The following is a 20457-nucleotide window of genomic DNA, read 5'->3' as shown; positions in this document are numbered from 1 at the left end:
CCATCCTGAGACGGGCAGCGTCTTCTCTTCCAATAGAGCCGCTGCCGTCGGTTGAATTTTGCGATAGATCAGGAAACTGCTCACACCACACAGCAGCATACCTGTTATCGGAAGGGCGATAATGTAGATGTCATCCACATCCTCAACGGACAGTGTTGACAGGCACACCATTCTCCGCTTCCTCCAAGGATCTAGGGTGTACCCAGCAGCAAAAGTCCCCGAGGGGCAAGTAGGCTTCCCACTGCCTGCTCTTCTCATCGAGAAAATTTTGTCGGTGGCATCGAGAGACTAGCCAACCAATTCCATGTTTGTTTTTAGGATGAAAATACGACAGGAGGCTAGGAAAAGTCAGACAAAGACAGCACACGGACTGAGTGGCGAACAGGGAAGGGTGGGGGTGGGGTGGGGGGACAGGAGCAGAAAGCAAAAGCGTCCGCCTTCGTCGAGAGGCAAGCAAGAAGTGAGAGCCAAGCAAGAAGTTCCCTTGCCCTCGCTTTCTCATGATGGGCTGACAGGGGCTTCTTCCTAGTGTCCATGTTCGTCATGGTGCGAATTGAGTCCCACAACCTCTTTGTGTTTGAATCAGACAGGGCTTGCTCTGCCCGCTCTTTTTGTTTTGACTGTGCTGCTCTTAGTTGCCGGTTGAGATCTTTCTGGGTCAACCTCAGCCCCGCGGTATCACCGAGCCTATGGGATGTTTTCTTCCTCTTTATGCACTCAATAACTTCCTTCGTGATATGCGGTTTATTGTTTGCATATATTTTTACCGTTTTTTGAGGGATAATGTGCATGCAGAAGGAGACATAATCTGTTATTACTTCTGCAGCCTCATGAACATGCGTGTCTTGGAAAAAGACACTCCAGTCTGTGCAGAGATAGCTTCCCTTGAGCTCCTCTACTTTGTCATTCGACCACACATTCACAGTTTTGATTTCTGGCTTGCTAGACTTAAAAGTTGACCTGTAGATGGGAAGTAGGAATACAGTAAACATTCTCTCGTACGGACTCGTGTTTGCGCTGTCCAATCTGTCCTGATAACAGAAATTCCTCATTTGGGAAATGAGCATGGTACATGTCCTTTGTGAACCTGCAAGTATGTTGACAAAATGCACGTGTAACAACACAATCAATAAAATACAAAAATATACTGTCCAAAAACTGTTTATATAACAAAAACTGCAATACAGGTGTCTCCAAAAAAAACCACAACAGTACAATACGTACAGTATTTTAATGTTTATTTTTTTCTGTCTTGGGAAAAAATGTGTCTATTTTGGATTGTTTTGTTGGATGCATTCTTTGGTTTATGACAATGTTTGCCTGCGTGTCATACAGTTTTCTTGCTGGTTGCAAGTAACTGTCCCGTTGATCACCGATGTCTGGTGATTGTTGTGCATACTGAAGGATTTTTGTTGCCATTTGCATTGCTTCCTTGCTGGATGGTGGCTTGCCATCAGGAGTTGAATCGATGCCTTGTTTTTTAAAGTTTCGTAGATTTGCATCTTTCCGACTCCAAGTGTCTCCTGGATGCTTTTTACTTTGCGTCCAGCCTTGCTCAAACGGATGCATTTCACTCGCTCCGCTACAGTCATTACAGTTCTTCTACGTTTCGATGCCATGATCTACAGGACGCAAGTGAATAAAGTTAAAATCTTCCGCAATTACAGTAAAACGCATGCCAATAAGAAGTCACTTACATGTCATCGTTTCGAATCTGATGAATGAAAACGGCAACGCCAACACGTTTCTTCTGTCGTGTCGAGTGGGCACTGCTTTTTAAGCTAGTGTCGCAATCTACGGGACGTAAGTGAATAAAGTTAAAATCATTCACAATTACAATAAAACGCACGCCAATAAAAAGTCACTTACACATCGTCGTTTCGGATCTGATGAATGAAAACGGCAAAGCGAACACGTTTCTTCCGTCATGTCAAGTGTGCACTGCTTTTTAAGCTAGTGCCGCGATCTACGGGACTTAAGTGAATAAATTTTAAATCTTTCGCAATTAGAGTAAAACGCACACCAATAAAAAGTCACTTAGACGTCGTCGTTTCGGATCTGATGATAGAAAAAGGCGAAGTGAAAACGTGTCTTCCGTCGTGTCTTCCCGTCGCATCGGGTGGGCGTTGCGTGTTGTTGGAAGGCACGTTGTTTCATGGTACGAGTGATGGTACGATTGGAAAAGTTAAATATGAGACTGACCTAAAAATCAGACTCAAATTCAGCCTAAGGATGTATTATCCAATTTGGCCACAAGATGACGTCCAACAAATTGTCTACTCAGTTCTCGCCAGCTCGCAACAGGTCCCGTTACAGCGTATCGTATATAAATCAAATATGGTTAAATCGAACATACCAAAGCCAATGCCTTTAAAATATGCCTTAAACAAATGGTTAACAAAGGGTAATGCATAAGATGTGCTTTACAACTGGATCATACAGTTTTACAGAATTACTGTTAACTGTTGTTTTATGATTTTTATTTTTCTTTCTTCTTTTTGAATGTTGTAATGAAATTACAACATGGTATTATTCATTTAATTTAAAATAGTTGTGTGCTGTGACAAATGCTTTGAAACTGCTTGGTGTAAACATTATTGCCGGAGAGCGTTATTTACTCCCAAATGATGCCTCCTGATGGAAAACCAGACAAGATCAAAAACCTGTTGATTGCATGGGAGATAATGTATCAATATGAATTGTGAAAACATGATATCCTTTTTAAGCTGCATAGATGTGATTTTGATATGTGATTTTAATTCAAGTATGTGCATGATGTCTATCATCGATTTGAGGAAAGATTGCAAGTTAAAGCGCCAGAGATAAACCGGAAAGTACTGAATTAAAATAGAACAACTGTGAGGGTGTGATAGAACGCCTCAGTGCACAGCAGTGGAAAATTCTGATCAGCTAGAAAGTGAAAGTAGCCGCCTCGCCCCTTGGAGGGAAAAACAGCTGTGAACAGAAAAACATCATTTGCATCACTCGGACCAGCTGTAGGTTGACGTAACCAAAAGTAGCCTCTTCTGAGCTATAAAAACCTCGATCCGGGGGTGAGCGAGCGGACTCGTCAGGGCGGAGCCCTGTTCCCCCAGACCAACAATTTCCGGTACCAGACGAAAATAGGATCACAAAGATGACTCCTTATCGAGAAATTCAATATTACATTCAACTGGCAGAACTTGAATACAGGTATTGGGGTGGCTTTTCTCTAATACTCTGTTTTATTCCAACTAACCTCAGTTATTATGAAGCCGTTGTGTCTGTAAGGAGACGTAGACAATATACTACTATTGCGTGTTGGAAGAAACACACCAATCGTATGTATTACGGTAAATGTCTCTAACCCAAAATTGTTGGCAGGATAATGTAAAAATAGGAAGTATAGAAATGGTACTAAAATATTATAAAAATTAATAAGTAAATCACGGGGCGCTTAAGACTTGATCAATCTTGACTCCCTCAATGATGATAGACAAGTACTTCATTCATTTTTATTCTTATAATCATTTTTACTCATTTATTCGTTTTTAATCTTTTATACCTTACTCTCCTTTTATTCTCATTATAATCACTGTAAGTTGTGACATTATTCTCATTTGATTTTCAGCTGAAAAATACCATTTTAACAATGTTTTTGTCGTTGACGATAGTATTCTGCGTCTTGCGGTTACAATGGTTGATTAATGCATTTCTTACTATAATTGTCATATTAATAAATGTGTCAAAATTCATTATATAGTCTACCGCAGTTGTTTTTATGATTTAATTCATATCACCAATCCACCTTCATCGATGAATGAAAGGTTGCGTGCTCGCTAAAACAGGGCCACGTGATCCGTCTCGTAAAATGAATAATTAATTAAAATAGTTGACTCCGGCGTAACGAATAATAGAAACAAATCTGAACGATCCCGACCAGGATTGTTAAATTAATTCTAGGTCTTTACCAATTGTGACAGAAGAAAAAAATCGAAGGAGAGCCGTGGTTAAAGCGAAGCGGTCACTTATTAACCTTTAATTCTCGGTTACTTATTAGAGTTAAAAATAAGTGAATGCGGATTCGGGTTGGCTTCGTGAATTCAAAGGCAGTCAGGAACCTAGCCGCATCTCTTTCGTAATCGACTCGGATGAAATAAAAGAACCTCCATATCCCCAGCCGTCCCGCGTTACTGTGAGGAGGGGGTGAGCCGTAATCGGGGGGGTTTGGGCCCGTTAGTAAGGGGAGTCGATCAGGACTGTTCCCCGATACGGTCCTGCGGATAATCAGTTCTGACAGTGTATTTAAACTGCCGCGGCCTTCCGTCTCCATTCGGGTTACGGCTACTAGAATTTCCACTTACGTAAGTTCCGACAACATGTAATATCGTCGTCAAAATGTTAATGCATAGGTTTTTATTCTGGGTGAAGGAAATTCCTTTTCATAGAATTCCGGGGATGGGAATGTTTACTGTAAAGCCTTATGGTCTGAGCTTCCAAGAGGAGGCAGGGCTCAAGCAGTATCGGCATCCTTAATGTTTCCATCGCATTTATCAAGGATATTGTTATTTCTCGTGCCACATTTAACATACTGATAAAAGCCAGGCAGTGATTTGTCCAGATTACAATGATTTACGTCCCCGAGGATGAACATGGGGGCCTCCGGTTTGTCTCGTAAGTGCTGGTGGATACAGTCCGTGATCTGTCTCGCTGCCTTCACCGCATTTCCGTTTGGTGGCACATACACGACACACACAAATATGTTGGTGAACTCCCTCAGGAGGTAGTGTGGTCACAGGGATATGCACAGCAGCTCCAGATCGGGGTTGCAGAATCTGTCTTTTGTGGCAAAATTCCGACACCAGCTGTCGCAAAGGTAGACACAGAGACTGCCCCCTCTCGTTTTCCCGGAAGAGTCATCTCGATCTGCGCGTATGTGAGTGAACCCGTCCATTTGGATGAGATTGTCCGGGACATCTGCGTGAAACCAGGTCTCGGTAAACACCAGCAAGCCGGACTCACGATATTCGAAGCTTGCTCTTGCCTGGGTGCGCAACTCGTCCAGTTTGTTCTTGAGCGATGTACTATGGTTCAACCTAAAACCAGACCGTTATTTCTCAAAAATATTACTTGTATATAACAAAAATAATAATAATTGGAGAAGCTAGTTTCTCTAAAATCTTACCTAAAAGCGGTAAGTTGGATACAGTTCTGTAATTATTAAAAACATTGGGGTCCAAGCTGCTCTTCGTCAGAAGGGGCTTCACCACCGCCGTTTTAAAAGCGGCAGGCAATACACCCATCTGAAGAGAGCAATTGACGATACAGTGATCCCTCGCTACTACGCGGTTCATCTTCCGCAGCTTCGCTGTTTCACGGATTTTTTGAGTGCAGTTTTTTTTTAATGCTTTTAAACAGTGAATTGCGTTCTGCATCCTTATTAGCAAAGGCACTGACCAATGTGAAGTCTCTGCACCTCATCTATGTACAGTACTGTACATACATACATAACCCACAATGTCGACGAAAGGTTCTGCAAAGGCACCTGAGGCGCGTCCAAAAGGAAGTGAAAGATGCTAAATATCGCAGAAAAAGTTAAACTTCTGGATATGCTGAAGGAAGGTAGAAGCTATGTGGCTGTCGGGCGCCATTACGGAATGAATCTTCGGTTCGTTCCATAAAGGAGAAGGAAAATAACATGAGGACAGCAGCAATAAGTTTTAACAAGGATGCAAAAAGGGTTGAAACTGTCCGCAACAAGACCATTGTAAGAATGGAGTCTGCTGTAGCTTTGTGGATTAACGACCGCAGGAAAAAGAACATTACGCTGGATACCAACGTTATCTGCACGAAAGCTAAAAACCTTGATGAAACCTTTGCTGACAGCGATGACATTCATGACAGCGAAGAAGAGGAGGATTTCGGGCCATTGATTATGAACGCTACCCGTGGCTCACAGCCTCTGTGAAATGCTGCAAATTGTACTGCTGGGAATGCCTATTGCTTGCAACTGACCGATTTGGTGTTTGGAGCCACACTGGATTGTTTTACGACTGGGCACTTACAAGCTACGGTGCGTTTAAAAACGTTTGGGGACACTCGCGTCGATCTGCACCTCAGTGAACAGGCACTACATTGGTGAGTAAATGAATTTTATTTTACGTTTCTTCTTGTCATTTATTTCGTTAATATTAAATTCATGGTAACGAAATAAAATGACTAAGATACAAAAATATATCAAATAAATCTGCTCACCTGCAATTTATAATGACACATTGTCGTCACCTTCGTGCACGAATGTTCGTTCAATCTCAGCTGCTCAACATTTTCAGTTATTTGCTGTTGTATCGCCAATTTTCAGAATAGTTTGTTTTGTTATTGTTTGGTTGGTGTCTTGTATGAAACCGCGACATTGCGCAATTTATTGGACAGACTTGTTTAAGATCACACAGCGTAATTTGGGTGGCATTTTATTTCGTATTTTTAAATCATCTTTTTATTTTTGACAATATCTGTAAATTTAGTTTCCTGCTCTTAATTGGGAATACATACTTGATGGTTTTAAATGCTCCTGAAATTAAGTGCTGCTTGACGAGCCTATACTGTGTATGTATGTGACGTCACTAAAGGCCGAAGGTTGAAATGCACGGCCCGCCACTGCTTATTAGTAAGACGATGACAAAAATAAATAAGTAAAACAAAGACTGTCTTGTGGGTTCATGTTATGCACATTTTTCAATATATTTCATTGTAACCATTTGCACATTTTAATGTTCTTTCATTGAACCACAGGTTGAACTGTGCTTAAGGTTGCAGTGGCTTACAACACTAAATCCATGTGTATTTTAAGAATAAAACCTTTGCTAAAACATTTTACGAAACTAACTTGTCTAAGCAGGTAGTATCCCTCCATGTGCGATGTAGTTTTGCAGTCCTAATTACTACAATGATAAAGTTATTACACGGTAATACCAACAACAATTTCCGAAAACTACAGCAAAGGGCTTTTTCATAAAATAAGAGTTGGAATATAAGGAACACTCCTTATATTCCCAATTGTCAAATCTTGCTTACCTCAGGGGCTAAAATAGCCCCTGACCGACTCTCCGTTTCATAGGGTTAAAACCTCCCGTGTCCCTACTCCACAGTCACTTGAACTTGGTAGAGGACAAAGGTTTCTGAAGCCAGTGACTGAAAAGGACACGGCCAAGTACTCACTGCCTTTATGCTTGAGCGCTATTGCCGGTTTACCTCAGTTAATTTCTCAATTGAACAACCTTTAGCAGAAATAACATATCGATCAGATCACACTGTTTTCAAAGCAGCTCCTTTTGCCAAATGATTTGGTGTATTTATTCAGACCTGGGTAAATTTAGCTATCATTGATATGATTGCAAGGACTCATTTCACTTTAAGGCCGAGCCCAAGTAATTTATAGGATTTTTTGATGACAGGGCCAATGGAGTAGTATTAACTGTCAATTTGTCTGCAATCAATGAGGAAAGTCTTTAAAAAGAGTGACTAAAATACTGTTAAATACTACAAAAAGTATTGAATAAGTTGTCAATCTATCTGTGTCATGGATCTGTTTGTGACCAACAGGTTCTGCAGAGCTCCTCCTACAGCGGCACACCTGTTGGTCATCATGTGATCAGTCGGTTTCCTGTTAAAAGGACTCCCTGCCTAACCGACCGACCACTCGGTGGCAGGTCGTTGTTTCTGTCAGTGTTTACTGTTGTTGCTTCTGTGCGTTACTGTCATGGATTTTTGTTTGTGTCGCTTTCACCTTATTTTTGCGTCTGCCATGTGTTTTTTGTTTGTTACTTTGGGTTTGTGTTGTTTTCTTAGTGTTTGAGGAAGACATGTTGTCAAGTTAACCCTGTTCGTCCTTCATGCCCGCTTTTTGGGATCCTCCATGCTCATGACAATATGAAATAAATTAGGGAAGTCTTTAATAAGACTGAAATATGTGGGAAACAGCCTGACGCTGAGGCATGTGACACACTTAGGCAGCCTGTTAACGATCGTAGCTTACGCGTACCATTTTAAAATGCTTCCCTCGGCCCTCCAGATTCCCATTCTCTGCCCGTCCCCTCGGTGAATTGTACAAAACAAACCCTGAATGAGAATATTGATAACGATAAAAGATTAGCGCAACAACTCTGATCACAAGCTGCAACTGCAGACTGCTAAGCACTAACAACTTCCGGTGACGCAGTCCCACACCATCGTAGGTTAAATGACCTGCTTTATTTTATTTTATTTTTCAAATACTTTTTGTGAAAATGAATCTGAGAATGATTAGGGTGCAGTGTGCATTAACACAAAAAAATATATTACCAACATGCACAGTGACATAAATGTTATGTTTATTTGTTTTTTTTCCTCTAAACCCCTCGCTATCTACATAATGGGCACCCCCTGGTATACAACATCATTCACATCCATGCATTCATATTGTATCATTCAATATGTTTCAATGTGAAACTTATGTGAATGAGGATGCTTGTGGGCTTTGTCTTCACAAATTTTTATTTAGAAAAATAAGATGCTCCAGTGTTTTGAATTTCAGTCTGTTAAGTTTTTTACATGCTATTTCCCTTGCTGTGGAGAACACATGCTCACATGGCACAGATGAGGCCTGTGTACAGAGGTACTCCTCTGCGAGGTGGGAGAGTTTTGGAAAAGAAGTGTGTTGGTCCTTCCAATACAAGAGCGGGTTTTGATTGTGTGCAATATTCCCCTCTGCCAGGCATCGCTGGACCTCAAAAATAGCATCTGCTGTTGCACCTCTTCCCAGTCTCCCCACCTCATCATCCAGATACTGCCACAGGTCATCTAAAAGCAAAACCCAACAAAATTGGCATTTACAACAGTTTCCAAAAACAAACCAATAATAATGAGCAACATGCCAGATGTAGTTGCAGAGGGCTGCGATGATGGTGCGGGCTGGGCCTCGATTGTGCGCCCGATGACACGCACGCACTCAGACCGCAGTCTGGATATGGCCTCCGTGCACCTGGAGGAACTGCGGAATCCAAGTGATTTGAATCTGGGGTTTAGAAGTGTTGCTAAGGTGAGCACACTCATAGACTCCAGACTGCAAGCAGTCTGTGACTCGACGCTTCAGGTGTTCGTGGAGTTGTATGGCTGCCTGTGTGTGCAAGGTTGAAGCGTGGCGCTCAAGTGCATGATCAAGCATTTTCATCATCGGGATGACCTTTGAAGCCGACACTCTCCTCTCTTCAGACAACTCCACTGTAACTTGATGGAATGGAGAAAGCACTAGTAGTGCTTCTCTTATGATGAACTCATCAGCTGTCAGTGAAGTCAAATCTGTCTTTAAGGAGGCCAGAGATACCCACACTGGTTCCCTCTCATCATGCAGTCTTGACAGCATTTCATACGTACTGTTCCAGCGTGTTGGCACTACACTGATGAGTTTCAGGGTTGAACATCCCATCCGTTGCTGCACCTGAGCGACCTTCTCCTTGGCTGTACTGCTTGAACGGAAATATGTGACAATGTGCTGAGCTTTGTTTCTGATGTCTGTAAGTGCAGGGACCTGATCGCATGATTTTCTAACTCATAAATTAAGATTGTGTGCAATGCAAATTGAGTGGCATATTTGGAGGTGTCTATTGGATGCGAACATGTTTGGTGCTGCGTCACTCACAAGACACTTTACTTGTTAGTTATGGCCCAGTCCTCCATCATGCCCCCTTTTGACCTGGGCCAAACTGTCAGCGGAAAGTATTGTACTCCCAACAATGATGAACACAACTGCATCTTCACATTAATGTAGTGACAGGTGAGTGCCAAGTTGGCCTCCATGTTCACAGAGGCCCATATGTCAGTCGTTATACTCACTGCTACAGCTTGCTGTACTTGCATTTTCACTTTTTCCCGTTCCTCCTGGTATTTGTCGGCCACCATTTTTTTGATGGTGTGAAAATTAAACCAAAAGCAAGTAATACATTTAAACTATAGGCGATTCATCTACTACTTTATGAAACTTTAACACAGACCTTTCTTGTTGGCAAAACATATGAGGGTTCAAGGACCTGAATCGGTTCTTGAACCCCTCACACTCCACAATGCTGAGGGGCTGGTACTCCTTGACAATGAAGTTCAGAAGTGCCTGATTGAGCAACTGCTTACAAGAAGCTTGTTTGTCAAACAAGTTGGGAGTAACCCAATAACAATTATTGATTGCCAATTAATTATCAACAAAGCAACTGTGAAAAGATAAGAGAATGGCTGCACACCTGACTTTATCCTCGGGAACTTCATTCTCATGTTTGCCCCGATAATGCCTCAGCATGGAGGAGGTGCTTTTGTTGGCATATGATAATTCCTCATGGCAAATTCGACAATTCACCTGCAATAAAATGTATGAATGGTAAACTAAGGGTTACCTTGAAATGGATTTGAATTAGAATGGAACAAGACATGTCAATAATCTGAGAGGCACTTGGTGAGACAAGGAGATTTGAATTTAATTTATTCTCTAAAAGGAGATCAAAATGGTTGCACACGGCAGACAATTTGTGTTTGTGCTCCATAATATGCACGTACTTCGACAAGCGATCGAGGGTGAGGTCTGGCTTGTTTTGGCAGGCGGCATTGCGTCACTAGACGCACTTCCTTATAAACACAGTTTGGCGGGCTTTTGCGGCGTCGACACCCCCTGGACTGTGTTGATGCAGTTCATGCATTGGTCACGTGATTGTCTTGAAGCAGTACGCGCACCGACGCCGGGATTGCTCTGTGAGCTAGGCGCGTGGGTCAACGCATCGGTGTTGCTGCAACCATCGCTACTCAAAACTAATTGATATTTGAGAAAAGTTAGTTTTTGTACAGCAAAGGTAGAGGCAGCGGTAGATCCAAGAGCGAGTGGGGAGCAGGACAGTTGTCGGGTCACATGGTCCGAGGGGTAAAATGCAGAGGCAGGCTGGGCAGGGAGGCAATGGGAAAAGACGATCAAATAGTTATGCACCAAACATCACAAAATGGTAAGCGTGTGTACTAGAAAAGGCCTAGATACCCACTCGTAATTCACGAATCATCTGGCACCCGCTGACAGATCAGCAGAGGTGATTGCTGATCAGCTGCAGGGGTGGGAGCACCCTCCGGCCCAGCCTGATAATGAGAGGAAGCAGACACAAAGTCCCCGAAAGTGGACCACCAAAATAAATGAGGAAGTCATAATACAAACACATCGGGAGGATCGGTGACAGCACATCACAAAGTTCTTCATAATGGTAAAATAGCGACTATGAATGGCTCTTCTTCCATGAAACATGAGGAATTTAACCTCCCTGTCACTAATGCTACTGTTTTGCTACAGTCCAATGGATAACATTATATCGGCTCTGAGTCTCACACAGAGAATAAGAAAACAAATGAAAAGTTATCATTAGCTTAGCTCGTGTTCAATTCAAGAAGGTTGTTTGACATCTCGAAGCAAGAGTCCCGAATTATGGGGGCTCTCACTTTTATATCCTCATCTATATCGTCACAAGAAAGGAGTGCTGAGAAGTTTTACCTCCTCGTTATTACTCATTTCAGCTGGTTCTTTGTTTCCATTTTCTAGAACATGTTATTTTTTGTTTTTTTTTTAGCTTTTAGATTGCCATCACCTGTTAGAACATGTCATTTTTCACAATTCTTTTCACTGTGGCTCTCTTGTCTATGACACTTTTGTACTTTCCCGTAACTAATATATTGATAGATATCAACACTTGAATACACTTATGAAATACTTGAGCATGACTACATTCTGCAAAGCTGATTGTGTGTGCGTGCGTGCGTGCGCGCACGTACGTGCATGCTTTCGTTCGTGTGTTAAACCAAAAACATCAAGAATTCTCTCACATGGAATGACAGGCTTAACCACTTATTACTTCAAAAACGAGATATATTTGTGAGATAAATGCTTCATGGACAAAACACTTGTGAAATTAATCATTTGTGTTTGAATACATGCGCAAGCTTGGAAATATGCAAAATGATTAAAGGTTACCATGACCAACCATGTCATGACATTCCACACACTTGAAATGATGAACAGAACCCTTTGTAAATTTCAAACACATGAAACATATTTGTGAGGATATGGTATGGGCTAATCTTCTAAACATATTCCTCTTCAAACAATACTGTCTTGGACACATTCTCCTCTATATCACATTGACTGGCAGAGAACTGTTCGAAAAACTCAAACAGTAAACCAGATGACATTTTCAAGTGAGAGACCATGCGGACTGCAGTACACACAGAGCACAATGTGGAATGATTTGGGTAGAGGGCTGTTGTGCAAGCTTCTATATGTCTGCTCCTCCTTTACTTTGCATAAACTACCAATTTCCTTATGGGGAAACTATCAAAGTTGTCGCAGAAATTATTTTCTCCACCCCCTGTAATATATCAACTCTGCACCTACAGATGTGGGGATGTTTAGACACACAAGACACAGACACGTTTTCTGCGACTAAAACAGCTTTGGGTCAGTTTGATCCCTGAGGATCATCAATGCATACAATATGTGTTCAGCACATTGAAAAAAAGCATCAGTTTCCCACATCAAATGAGGAAATATCATGAAATATGGAGCAAAAGAAAATGAAGTCAGCTATTATTTTAATTCTTTTATTTTTTATGATAAACATTCATTGGGGTCAAACTGGTCAAATGATCCTCATCCGCTGCATCCTCGGAGGTCTCCAAGGAATCGTCTATGAGCATATCTTCATCGGGCAACTCCATAAGTTCTTGACGCGCGCTGTTGAGGAAAAGGGCTGTACTGTACTGGGAAGAAACTAGGTCCGACCGCTTTGATACACTACACTGTTGTTTGTTGTTTATTGAACTTATAAAATATACAATACAGCAATAAATTGGCAAAAGTGAAGATAAATAAAATTGTAAAAAAGGAAAAGAAAATAGTCATCACAATTATATGTTCAAAGGAGGAGGAAGAAGTAAAGAACTTATCCAGTCCTACCCCTTGTTATATAATATATGAATTGATCATTTTCAATACAGAAAAGAAAAGGAAAAAGTCTACATGTCAACAAATGCTTTTACCCTTATGTGTGGTGTACTTATCTATTTTTACAGCTTTCGGTTTGTATATACATACTCATTCTAGCACATTTATACAGACGCTCCCCAGCTTACGAATGAGATACGTTCTGAAGGATCGTTCGTAAGGTGAATTCGTTGCTTCAGTGCTATATTTTGTATGGAATCTATGTTTAAGGCTTATATAAGTATGTTTAAGGTTTATATAAGTATGTTTAAGGCTTGTATGAGTAACCTGTATTGGTTTGTACTGAAAAATAAACATTTAATAAAATAATATGCTCTATAAAGATATGTACATGTACAGTACAACTGGAGAGAATACAGTACTACATATGTGAGAGAGAGAGAGAGAGAGAGAGAGAAGAGAGAGACACACACAGTATGTACACGTACACGTAATAAGATACTGTAAATAAAATGAAGATGTACTCGAAGATGCACTCGAAGGCTTAAGGAGATGATGGAGGAGGAGGAAGAGGAGGATTTTATATCACGGGGACGAGAGGGTCTTCGTCGTCGCTGGAATGGGCTTCAAGAGTTACTTCCTCCTCCGTAACACCAATGAAGGAAGAAGTTGAGGGTCCAGGAGAAGAAGATGAGGGTTGACGAGTAAATTCCTTGGAGGGTGTAGTAGAAACTGGCCGAAAGAAGTGATCTAACGACGATTGCACAGTTTTCTTCTTTTTCGCATCATAAATGATGCGGTAGCACTGTATGGCATCATTCATTTGATTTGCAACCTTTGTGCAACGTTAATATTTGGGTCTTGCTGCTCGAAGAGTGCGATGGCTTTATCGATGAGCGAAAACCCCTCGGCCATGTCATGATTCAGTTTGGGACCAACAGGTGGCACTGTAGGGCTCTCCCTGCAGCTGCACACCTGTTGGTCATTAGGTAATTAGTGGCTTTAAAAGGACTCCCAGCCCGAGCAATCATGGTCGGGTCATTGTTGCTTTGTGCTACTGTCATGTTTGTTTGTTGCCGTTTCTCTGCTGCTGTCAGGTTTGTTTTGGTCATGGTTCTGTTTTAGCTTCAGTTATGATTTTTGTTTGCTACTTTGGACTATGTTTTTTTTTGGATTTCGTTTTCTCTGAGTTTTAATACAATCTTTCAAGTACACCCTGCTCCTCCCTCCTGCCTGCTTTTTGGGGTCCACCACCACCTCGCTACGTGACAGGCCAAGAGTTTCGTCTCGAATTTCTTCATGGGGACAGGCGTTTCCTCCCCCTCCTCCTCGACACGTTGCTGAGCCTCCAACTCCATGAGGTCTTGGTTACTCAATTCCTCCCCATGGGACTCAAGCAATTCCTTGAAGTCCCCCTCCTCCAGGTCAAGCCCGAGTTTCTCACTTAGCCCGACAAGAGTGCTGAGAATGTCCTTATTGATGCCCTCCTGATCAAAGCCACGGAAGTCGTTGACGAACTGAGGGCATAGAGGCCTCCACACGGCGTTGAGGTTGACCTCGGAAACCTTACGGCATGATGCTTCAATGTTTTTGATGCAGTTAAATATGGTATACGACTTCCAGTAGCTCCGCAAGGTCATCTCGGGGTTAGAATCCACTGCTTTCAAGGCATTCTTGTACGTCCGTCGGGTGTAATATTTCTTGAAATTGGCGATAACGCCCTGGTCCATCGGCTGCCGAAGTGAAGTTGGATTTGGCGGCAGGCATACAACTTTGATGTCAGGATGAAAATCATCCAAGTGCGGGGGGTGGCCAGGGGCATTGTCCAGCACCAGCAGGATCTTGAATGGAATTCCATTTTCCCAACAATACAACTTCACTTCTGGGATGAAATGGTGGAAGAACCAGTCCTCAAATACAGCGAGTGTCACCCATGCCTTGATGTTTGACATCCATATAACGGGGAGAGAGCTTTTCGTCACGTTCTTCAGGGCTCGAGGGTTAGCTGCCCGGTAAACTAGCAGCGGCTTCAGCTTGAAGCTCCCATCAGCATTCGCCCCAAGCATTAAGGTTAAGCAGTCTTTAGCCGCTTTATATCCGGGCATCGTCTTCTCCTCGCGGCTAATGTAGGTCTTCTCTGGCATTTTCTTCCAAAAAAGACCTGTTTTGTCGACATTGAAGACCTGCTTAGCCGAATAGCCACCCTCCTCGATGATCTCCTTCAACACTTGGGGGAATCGCTCGGCAGCCTCTTTGTCCGCAGATGCTGCCTCTCCGGACAGGGCCACATGGTGGAGATTAGCCCTCTTCTTGAAACGGGAAAACCACCCGTGGCTGGCAGAAAACATTTTTTCGGCAGCGCTTTCCCCAGCCTTAGCCTTGACATCCTCAAAGATAGATTTGGCCTTCTCCTGAATGAGCATAAGGCTCAGAGGAATACGCCGCTGCTGCTTATCCTTGAGCCAAATGGTGAGAAGTTTCTCCATCTCTTCTAAGATTTTCCCTCTTTTCTTGCTAATGATCGTCGATTGCATCGGCACTGCACCTTTCACGTGTTCCATTATGCGATCTTTCTGTTTATAAATGGTGCCGATGGTCGAACGATTCAAGTTGTATGCACGTGCAAGTAGGCAATTTCCCCTCTGTCTCGTGCAGCTTTAATTTTGGGAGCAGTTCTTTTCTTTTTTGACGCACGGCATCAGTGAAGTCTTCATTGATGTAGATGTTGGTGCCCTTTAGATATTTTGCTCTCTGTAGAATCCTTGTTCTGTCGTTGTATTTTTCAATTTCACCACAACTGTTCTAGGTCGAGGTCTCCCCGGTTCGTGCCTTCCAGTGCGGTGGGCTCGTTGCACCTCGATTGTCTCCTTTATCTGCAGGTGCTCCTTGAAGATTTTTTGCACTTTTTGCTCTGTTTCCAGTCCATGTTTCTCCTTGTGTTTCCCCAATTCCATCAATCACCAAGTTGTTTCTTTTTGACTGTCCCTCCAAGTCGTCCATCTTGTCAGTTAATACTAGCAGACTGTCACATATTTTGTAAATTTCAGTCTGCATGTTTTTATAATGGTCGGTTTCATTAATTTGCTGTTTTTTAATGTCGTCTACCTCCTTTTGGGTGAAGTTGATGCTGTTTTTTATTTCTTGCACTTCCCTGGAAAAGCTGTCAAGTCGTGAGTTTGTTGACTCGAGTATCATCTTGACGAATCCTTTAAAGTTTTCCTGTTGTTGTTGCATGAGCACTGTAAAAAGCTCTTTTTGTTGCTGGAGTAGTTCATTAACTTGCGTGAGGGTCATCAATTCCTCGTCCCATTTTGTATCTTGCTTCTGTTTAGGCGGCATCTTAGCGGGTTTTGTTGCTAGCCGGTTGTACGCTAGCTGGTGGCGTGTCCAGTGGGCTTGCTGCCGACCCGGAAGTTGCTGACGTGGCAAGTGGTTTATCGCTTCCCCGAGCAAAACTGCCGCGGTAATCGAGTGAATTCTGCCGCCGCTGCTGCCAGGTTCACTGTTCGGTTAGTTGGTTTTTCGTGGTGGATTCCATCTGCTTGTGCCGGATCCAATGGGTCGACCGCCGCTGGAGTTCCAAACGAACCCTCTCGTTCGCTCACTCTGATTGGCTCTCGCTCACTCTCTCACGCTGCCACGGTAGTTGAGTGAGTTCTGCTGCCGCTGCTGCCGGGTTCACTGTTCGGCTCGTTGGTTTTTCAGTGGTGGATGCAGCTGCTTGTGCCGGACCAAATGGGTCGACCGCCGCTGGAGTTCCGAACGAACGCTCACGCTGGCTGGCTGTCGCTCGCTCACGCTGGCTGGCTCCTGTAGTGTATCTAAGCTCCGACTTAGTGTTATCATCGACTCCCCGCAAAAAAATAAAAAATAACAGCTGTGCAGTGTCTGTGGCGTCTGTGCTCTCATTGCATGCTATCGAGTTAAAAAAAAAAAAAGCACAAGCTTTGTCTGTCAGCTATATATTGTCAGGTTTGCTTCAGGGGTGGAAAACACTTTTGTTGTGAATTCAATCTGGTCACTCTGTCTTGTTGATGGAGGAATTTCCCGGCGAATCTTGTTGACAGTTCCAAGGATGGAGGTTCTTCAGCTACGCAGGCGTTGTGCAAGGGAGAGTGACGTTCTGCCTTGGTCCATGAATGGCTCCATCAGCTTCATCACTACACTCTCTGACAGTCTCTCACCGCTGGGGCGACTGGGGTCCTTGCCAAGATATGGGATTGCATTGCAAATGTACTTTGATTTCAAGTCACAGGCCACCCAAAACTTGATGCCAAATTTGTCAGGTTTTGTTGCAATGTACTGCAGGAAACTGCACCGAGTCTTTGATGGGAAAAGTTGTTCGTCAATGGTAATGTGTCGGCCAGGTTGAAGACTGAAATACAGTTTTTGACGAAGCGTTCCCAAACAGTAGAAATACCAGCAAGCTTATCAGTCTCTACTCTCTCAGCACATGTAAACATGTCATCAAAGCGGAGATGTTGCATGATGCTTTGGAAGCGGTTCCGAGCCATTGTAGCAATGATCCTTCGGTTCCCCATGTCCTCAGACCAGTTGTCACTCAAGGATGGAACTCGAGTCACCCCCTTCCAGATTAGGACAGCAATGAATGCCATCAGTTCTGGAACATCAATGAACCAATCCTCCTGTTCCGTATGACGTCCATGCTGAACAGTCTAATGCTGAATCATGCGAAGCATCTCCAACGATATGAAACACAAGAAGCTCTGAAGACGACTTGTGACGATTCTCCTGGTGTTGGCTGTTGGAGCTCCATCAGCGGTGTATGGCTCAACTGGAGTGAAAAGGAGAGGTTTTGCCAATTGTTCTTCACGCCACACTGTGCCATCTTTAGCAACCTCTGTTCGCCCATGTTCAACCAAAGCTCTTGTTTCTGGTAGTGGAGTAGAAGTTTCCTCATCTGCAAACAGATAAAAACATTGTTATTTTCATGTATTAGCAAAATAATTCACCTATAGCAGTGGTCCTCAACTAGAAATGCTGTCGGTCCACTTTTTTTTTTTTTTGAATAAAACCAAGGTCCGGTCCCATGCACGGCGGTCATGAGGAGCAGGGCTATATGCCCATTTAGTATGGTCAAGCCAAGCTTATACAAATCAACACTCCTCACAACCAACCAATAATGGGGTGCATGAAAATAACAATTATTCACTTTACCAGGACACGGCAAATAATGAGAGGTATTGTGTTGAGACACAGGAACTCTTTTATTCTGTTAAGTTGTGCCTGCTTAATAATAGAAATAGCCCTTTTAGGGAAATACGACATTTTTACTTTAACTTTGTTAAACAGTAGTTGTCTTTTTTTCCCTTAACAAAAACAAAATACTCATTTTACCAAAATAAATACTAAACATGAAAACAAAAATATCCTTTTCATTTGTACAATTCCCCTTTTCACATCCTCTCTGAAATCACTGAAAAATATATCAGGAGTTAAGAACCATTTTAAATACTGACACAAGGGAGCACAGGAAAGTGCAGTGCTGTTCTTACACTAAAGGTGAATGCAATGTCTGAGGCAGGCAAATATTAACCTACACATGCTAAGAAGATACATCAAAATATCCATTTCCTTTAACAAAGCAAATCAATCCCTCATTTCCTTTTGTAAATAAGTGGCAAGAACTCAGGTCTTTAAGGTGCAAAAATAAGTGTACATTATGTGCATTTGTGCTGAACACTGCTGCTTAATGAGAGAAATTACATTTTGTGCTTGTTGCCAAGACTTTGAACTTTGGCACAAAAGGTGTGATGGCCAGGCGGAGACACTGATGCAAGTGTTCATTGGTGAGTCTAGTACGGTACATGTTTTTCACAATATTCATTGTGGAGAATGCAGACTCACATCTGTAAGTTGACCCAAACATTGTGAGAATGTTAATTGCCAGCTTATGCAGCAGAGGATAATTTGCTGCAGTTACCATCCTTGTCCAGAAAGTGACAGCGTCACACTGAGCCTCTTTCAGTGCAATATTTTCCTGGAGGTCAATCAACTCATTTTGCAGAGTAGCAGGTGTTGCCCATGGGAAGACTTGGTGTGCTTCTGCAGAGAACTCTCTTACATTTCTGACCAGGAATGGGTTATCAATGAACAGTAGGACTTGTTTTCCTAAGATAAAGTCATCAAAACGAGTCTTGAAATTTGCAATCAGCTTCTCCAGGAATTCCACATGACACTGAATGTGATCTCCTTTTCCTTTGGTCTGTTCCAGAAGTTTGGGGAAGTGTCCCATTCTCTCCTGTGGGTAAAAAAATAAAAATAAATCAGGAGAAATGCTTTAAAGGGGGTATGAAGTATTAAAAACATGTTAAGTGGAAACCATAAAATCTGTGTGCTATTACATGGAAAATATAATTACCTGTAGGTCAACTTTGAAATTCTCCAGCTTCCTCTGGAAGGCTCGCACTGCTGACATCAGCTCACACACCGTGCTGTCCTTCCCCTGTAGCTTCAGATTTAGCTCATTGAGATGAGATGTTATATCTGCCAAAAATGCCACAACTTCCATTTTCTCGTCATTTCTCAGAAGTTCCAGGAATTGTGTTGCTTTTGTGCTCTTGTGCTGTGACAGAAACATTTCCAGCTCTTTTCTTACGGCCCAAAAACGCTCCAGGACCTTGCCTTTGCTCAGCCATCTGATGTTGTTGTGAAGGAGCAAATCATCATAAGCTGCATCTACCTCTGTCAGGAATGTGCGAAGCAAGCGGTGCTGTAGTGCAGATGTTGCTCTCAAGAAGTTTATGAGTTTCATCATTGTTGTCATAGTTTCAGAGTACACTTTTCCCAGACGTGCACAACGGACAGACTGGTGGATTATGCAGTGGTAGCATATCAAGCCAGGGTGATGCTCTCTCAGACGCTGAACCAGTCCTTTCTCTCCCCCCAACATGGCTGGAGCTCCATCAGTAGCAATTGACACAACTTTCTTCACATCTATCTGTTTTTCATTCATCATTTCTGACATTGCAGCATAGATGTCTTCCCCCCTTATTTGTCCACTGAGGTTTAACAATCCCAAAACATCTTCAATGAACTCCCCCTTTGCCTCATCATAATACCTCACAAACACCACCAACTGTGCATTATCAGTAGTGTCAGTGGACTCATCTACTGCTAGGGAAATACAATTTGCATTTTGTATTGCATCACAAAGCTGGTTAGACAATTAAGCAGCAAGGACTTCAGTTCGTCTGGTCGATGTGGAATCTGACAGTGGAATTTGCTTTATTTTGGCTGTCATTTGCTCCTTTTCTTTGCCTTCAAACATTGTGTCCATAACTTCAGTCATGCATTCTTTTATAATTTCTGCATCAGAGAATGGTTTCTTGTGCTTACCCAAAACCCAGGCCACTTTCAGTGAGCACTCTGTTGCTTTTTGTTGTTGTGTCATACATGTCACAATCTTCCTGCTTGAGTCTTGATATGACCTTTTCAGTCTCTTTATTTCGTTTGTTCTCAGC

At 42.6% G+C, this 20457-nt stretch overlaps 1 protein-coding gene and 1 long non-coding RNA gene across 2 annotated transcripts; one reads left to right on the top strand and one right to left on the bottom strand.

Annotated features, from left to right (window-relative positions):
• The first annotated feature begins 3511 nt into the window (after nt 1-3511).
• LOC109529254 (uncharacterized) lies at nt 3512-4127 on the top strand. Its single transcript, XR_002170806.1, has 2 exons — nt 3512-3576; nt 3611-4127. It is a non-coding gene; the product is annotated as an uncharacterized LOC109529254 (long non-coding RNA).
• Nucleotides 4128-18674: 14547 nt separating this feature from the next.
• On the bottom strand, nt 18675-19763 carry LOC109529250 (general transcription factor II-I repeat domain-containing protein 2-like). Its single transcript, XM_019892542.1, has 2 exons — nt 19356-19763; nt 18675-19235 (listed from the first exon to the last, which is right to left on the bottom strand). Exons 1-2 carry the CDS (start codon nt 19758-19760, stop codon nt 18684-18686), a joined length of 957 nt encoding a protein of 318 aa, XP_019748101.1. The 5' UTR covers nt 19761-19763; the 3' UTR covers nt 18675-18683.
• Between the last annotated feature and the right edge of the window lie 694 nt (nt 19764-20457).

The sequence above is a fragment of the Hippocampus comes genome, unplaced genomic scaffold (genome assembly GCF_001891065.2).
Source record: "Hippocampus comes isolate QL1 unplaced genomic scaffold, H_comes_QL1_v1.1 scaffold212, whole genome shotgun sequence".
Classification (NCBI taxonomy): domain Eukaryota; kingdom Metazoa; phylum Chordata; class Actinopteri; order Syngnathiformes; family Syngnathidae; genus Hippocampus; species Hippocampus comes.
The sequence above is the reverse complement of the archived record's forward strand: the minus strand, read 5'-3'. Positions and strand labels throughout refer to the sequence as shown.

What these genes read in the sequence shown, in the direction of transcription:
- LOC109529250 (XM_019892542.1), bottom strand. Translation starts at nt 19,760, where the DNA reads ATGACAACAATGATGAAACTCATAAACTTCTTGAGAGCAACATCTGCA. An exon ending in ATTTCAAAGTTGACCTACAG is followed by an intron (nt 19,236 to 19,355) that starts GTAATTATATTT and finishes TTTTACCCACAG; the next exon opens with GAGAGAATGGGACACTTCCC.